This window comes from Psammomys obesus, unplaced genomic scaffold (genome assembly GCF_907164565.1).
Source record: "Psammomys obesus unplaced genomic scaffold, mPsaObe1.curated_primary_1811, whole genome shotgun sequence".
Lineage (NCBI taxonomy): Eukaryota > Metazoa > Chordata > Mammalia > Rodentia > Muridae > Psammomys > Psammomys obesus.
Window position 1 is genome coordinate 2,436,429 of NW_026586816.1, and position 5,069 is coordinate 2,441,497.

The 5,069-nt window shown below is 58.3% G+C and overlaps 1 protein-coding gene across 2 annotated transcripts; it reads left to right on the top strand.

Annotated features, from left to right (window-relative positions):
• Window positions 1–638: 638 nt before the first annotated feature.
• Window positions 639–4,866, top strand: Foxa2 (forkhead box A2). Of its 2 annotated transcripts, XM_055602708.1 has the most exons (3): window positions 639–863; window positions 1,868–1,937; window positions 2,916–4,866. In XM_055602708.1, the coding sequence occupies exons 2-3, from the start codon at window positions 1,869–1,871 to the stop codon at window positions 4,233–4,235; spliced, it is 1,389 nt and encodes a 462-aa protein (XP_055458683.1). In that variant the 5' UTR covers window positions 639–863; window position 1,868; the 3' UTR covers window positions 4,236–4,866. The 2 variants fall into 2 exon arrangements, with proteins under 2 accessions (XP_055458683.1, XP_055458682.1); XM_055602707.1 differs by lacking the exon at window positions 639–863 and having other exon boundaries at window positions 1,785–1,937.
• Window positions 4,867–5,069: the final 203 nt, after the last annotated feature.

Here is a 5,069-nt window from a genome sequence, read left to right on the forward strand (position 1 = left end):
ACCCCAGGGCCTGCCGCCTCTATCTATACTCTTCTACACCATAACAAAACTCTGGACATCTGGATTTGAGCCAGGGCCAACTGTTTCCTAATTTCTTCATCCCTGAGGGAGAAGAGTTCAGGACTGTATCCCTACATCCCAGCCACATTTTCAGAACCAAAAGTGTCAACATAGAAATGCCCACAAAACCCTCCACTCCAAAATGTTGGCTTGCCTTAGTCTTAGTAGCTAACAATACAAATGACATATTCTGTTGTTTGGAGGTTTGTTTTGTTTTTCAAGACAAGGTTTCTCCGCCCCCTGGCTGTCCTGAAATAAGCTCTGTAGACCAGGTCAGCCCAGTCTACTCTGAGATCCGCCTGCCTCTGCCTCCCGAGTGCTGGGATCAAAGGCCTGCAACGCTACGCTCAAACGACACTTTTTAACACCCAAAAGCAGAGAGAAAAAAAACTGAAATTTCCAATTTTTATAAAATAGTCCTGGCCTCGGCAGGCGGAGAGAAGACAGATCCTCCTGAAGCCATCCCATTATTGATTCCTTTTTTCTCTCTCCCTTCCTACCCTACCCCCACCTACTGCCCTGTTTGTTTTAGTTACGAAATGCTGTGGGCACCTTGGATTTAACTGAAAAGTAACCTTGAAACACCGAGGCCCGCATGTCAGAGGCAAATTGCTCCCTCCCAGGTATTGGCTGCAGCTAAGCAGGGCTCGCCGGGCAGCCTGAGCTGGGTAGTCAGAAAGAAGTCTGAGGTGGCTGACGGCTAAGGCGGCCAGACCGCGCGCGTCCAGCGCGCCTCCCGAGGCCGCTCCTGGACCTAACTGTAACAGGGAGGGGCCTCCGGAGCACCGGCCAGCGAGCGAAAGGTGTGTACACAGTTTTCCTGCATAGGACGGCGCTTTGCAAATTGGCTGTCACCTGCTTGTTGTTTTGACAGGGAATGTGCACCGCGAGGGAGGAAACCCGGGATAAATAAATCTGGCTTGCCTCGGCTCTGCGGGGCACCCACGCGGTACGCGCCCTCGGATTGACGCACCCGGAGCTCAGGGCGGCGATGAGGAGGGGCGGGGCGGGGCGGGAGCAGGAGTCCTGAGCTTCTCCAGGGGTGGCCTGATCCCAGGTCTCTGGGTCCACGGAAGACTCCCCGTGGACGCAAAGAAAGGGACTCCGCCGGGGCGCCCGCGCGCCGGCTCGCAGGTCCGGGTCTGGAGAGCGCGGGGAGGGGGGACAGCGGGAGCGGGGCTGGCCCGGGCGCCGAGCAGCAGGTGCGGAGCGCCGGCCCCGGCTTCCTCTCACCTAAGTGGGAGCTGATTATTCAAATGGGCTGCCCGGGGTCTGGGGATTGGAGGCCCGCGCCGGCGCGCGGTGCTATATCACCCGGCGCTCACGTCACTGCGGCACTTGTCCGCGGCGCGGTCCACACCTCCTCCTCCCCCTCCTCTCGCTCTCCCCCCGCCCGCCCCCACGCCGCTCGCTTCCCGCCGCCTCCCGGCGGCTGCACACTGCCAGCCCTCAGCCGCACCGGCAGCCCCGGGAGCGCGGCGACGGAGTGCACGCCCGACGGCGGGGCTCGGGTTCCGGCCTCCGCCGTTCCTCGGCCCCCTCCTCCGCCAGCCACCTTCCGGCCCGCTCCCAGCCACCGCCCGCGGCAGGCCGCGGGAGAGAGAGGAAGTGGTGCCCAGAGAGAGGGAGAGAGAGAGAGAGAGAGAGAGAGAGAGAGAGAGAGAGAGAGAGAGCGCAAGAGAGGGCGGGAGGGAGGAGACGGTGCCATAGCTGACTTTTTTTTTTTTAAGAGGGTGGGGGTGGGGGCTGATTGCTGGTCGTTTGTTGTGGCTGTTAAATTTTAAACCGCCATGCACTCGGCTTCCAGTATGCTGGGAGCCGTGAAGATGGAAGGGCACGAGCCATCCGACTGGAGCAGCTACTACGCGGAGCCCGAGGTAAGCGCTTGCCTTCGCCAGGGGGAAGTGGGGTGGCAGCTATCCCCGGGTCCCCAGCCGCGGCACGCTCCCTTCGCGGGCGCCCGCCCCCCACCTCCAGCCTTCCTGGACAGCCGCCTTTGCCGCCCTCCTTCGCCTCAAATGGGTCTCTTTTTTATACGACACACTGTTAGCCTTGAGATAATATTAACTTTGTGATCAAATATTGACTTGCGGCGCCTCCAAATCCTCTTCGTGGCCGAGCCACGCACTATCCTAACAGAGTTATGTTTGGCAGCGCGCGGCTGGGGAGGGGTGGGAGGTCGGCTGGCGAGGGGGTGGGGAGCTGGAGAAGAGAAGGTGGGTAGGAGTTGGGGACAGATGTGCGGGCGAAGAGTCAAAGACGAGTGGACAAAGAGAAAGAAAGTTTGTGACCGAGTCCGGGACAGCAACAGCCCCTTTCCTATTCCTCCACGCAATGCCTCCAGCTGCTCGCGGGCTCTGCGCAGGCACTGCGCCGCACTCCCCTGTGACCACGGTGTGGGATCCCGGGACGAGGGTGCAGCCTGGGGCACACTGAGCCCATTTCCACTTGAGACTGCCCCAGTAACGTTCCAAAGGTGGCTTTTGGAGACCAGGGCTTCCAACGGAGATTTCCGGCCTAGGTGCTGACTCAGTCTGCTGGCCAGCGGGTTTGGGGTCTCCCTGGGGAGAGTAAGATAAATTTGGAGCGCCTGGCTTGGTGGTCTAGGACAGCGACGTTCTAGAGTCTGGGCGAGGCGTGAGCCTCAAGCTCAGAACCGCAATCCGCTGGCCCCAGGGCGATCACTCTTTAGTCTGAGCTGCAGAGGACTTGGTGTTGGTGGGCTAGGACGGGAAAAGAAAGACATTCCCCAGAGGCCTCCACGGAGGCGGAGGACCGGGTCAACTGGTGGGTAGAAGGGTCGGGCACGCGCAGCCTGGGCGCTAACCTGTCTCCCTCCTGGGCTCTGTCTGCAGGGCTACTCCACGGTGAGCAACATGAACGCCGGCCTGGGCATGAATGGCATGAACACTTACATGAGCATGTCCGCGGCTGCCATGGGCAGCGGTTCCGGCAACATGAGCGCGGGCTCCATGAACATGTCATCATACGTGGGTGCTGGAATGAGCCCGTCGCTGGCTGGCATGTCCCCGGGTGCGGGCGCCATGGCGGGCATGAGCGGCTCCACCGGGGCGGCCGGTGTGGCGGGCATGGGCCCGCACCTGAGTCCGAGCCTGAGCCCTCTCGGCGGACAGGCGGCCGGGGCCATGGGTGGCCTTGCCCCCTACGCCAACATGAACTCCATGAGCCCCATGTACGGCCAGGCGGGCCTTAGCCGCGCGCGGGACCCCAAGACGTACCGGCGCAGCTACACGCACGCCAAGCCGCCCTACTCCTACATCTCGCTCATCACCATGGCCATCCAGCAGAGCCCCAACAAGATGCTGACGCTGAGCGAGATCTACCAGTGGATCATGGACCTCTTCCCGTTCTACCGACAGAACCAGCAGCGCTGGCAGAACTCCATCCGTCACTCGCTCTCCTTCAACGACTGCTTTCTCAAGGTGCCCCGCTCGCCAGACAAGCCTGGCAAGGGCTCCTTCTGGACCCTGCACCCAGACTCGGGCAACATGTTCGAGAACGGTTGCTACCTGCGCCGCCAGAAGCGCTTCAAGTGTGAGAAGCAGCTGGCGCTGAAGGAAGCCGCGGGTGCGGGCGGTGGCGGAGGCAAGAAGACCACTGCCGGCACCCAGGCCTCACAGGCTCAGCTCGGGGAGGCTGCGGGCTCGGCCTCCGAGACTCCGGCGGGCACCGACTCCCCCCATTCGAGCGCCTCTCCGTGTCAGGAGCACAAGCGAGGCGGCCTGGGCGAGCTGAAGGGAACACCTGCCTCGGCGCTGAGTCCCCCGGAGCCGGCGCCCTCGCCAGGGCAGCAGCAACAGCAGCAGCAGGCTGCAGCCCACCTGCTGGGCCCCCCTCACCACCCCGGCCTGCCACCAGAGGCCCACCTGAAGCCCGAGCACCATTACGCCTTCAACCACCCCTTCTCTATCAACAACCTCATGTCCTCTGAGCAGCAACATCACCACAGCCACCACCACCATCAGCCTCACAAAATGGACCTCAAGGCCTATGAACAGGTCATGCACTACCCTGGGGGCTATGGTTCCCCCATGCCAGGCAGCTTGGCCATGGGCCCAGTCACGAACAAAGCGGGTCTGGATGCCTCGCCCCTGGCCGCAGACACCTCCTACTACCAAGGAGTGTACTCCAGGCCTATTATGAACTCCTCCTAAGAAGATGGCTTTCAGGCCCTGCTAGCTCTGGCCACCAGGGAGAAGGACAAGGGAGAAGAGAGGTTGAGTTGAGACTTTGGGGGAGCTTTGAGGAAAAAGCAGGCCCCAGATGAGAAGTCTCACCTAACTGTCTGTGTCCTTAAATAGATGGGTCACAGTGATCTCTCATTCTAAATAGGGAAGAAAATGGAAATATATATACATATATATATATATATATATATAAACTTGTTTTAAAGGAGCCTTTGGTTTCCTCCATGTAGACTACTGCTTCTCAAGGCACCCGAGGATTCTGATTTTTGTTGTTGTTCTCTATTGCTGATGTCGCAGGGAAGTCTGATTTCAACAAACAAACAACTGTTGTGAGTGACTTGGTGTGAAACCATGTAGTTTTAACAGAAAATCAGAGGGTTGTATTGATGTTTAAAAGAGAAAAAAATTAATGTAAGAGTCTGGTGTAAATTACCAGGAGAAAAAAAATGCATCCCATTCTGGACATGGTGAAATCCAGGTCTTGGGTCTGATTTAATTTATGGTTTCTGCGTGCTTTATTTATGGCTTATAAATGTGTGTTCTGGCTAGAAGGGCCAGAGTTCCACAGATCTATATTAAAGTGTTATTGCCGATTTTACCCATTGGATCCTTTCTCCTCCTCCTCCTCCTTCTCCTTCTTCTTCTCTCTAAAAAATAAACGGATTTCTAAGTTATTGCAAGGAAATGATAGGGAGGTGGGAGTTTGTTGTGGAGGGGGAGTTATGGGAGGCTGGGGGTCGGTGTTGCTGTTTACCCAAGATTTTATTTAAATATAGTTGAATGAATTTCCCCCTAAGTGCC

Excerpts from the sequence above, each read along its gene's own strand:
- Foxa2 (XM_055602707.1), top strand. The coding sequence starts at position 1,851 with ATGCACTCGGCTTCCAGTATGCTGGGAGCCGTGAAGATGGAAGGGCAC. Across the intron at positions 1,938-2,915 it reads GCTACTACGCGGAGCCCGAG|GGCTACTCCACGGTGAGCAA; the intron begins GTAAGCGCTTGC and ends CTCTGTCTGCAG.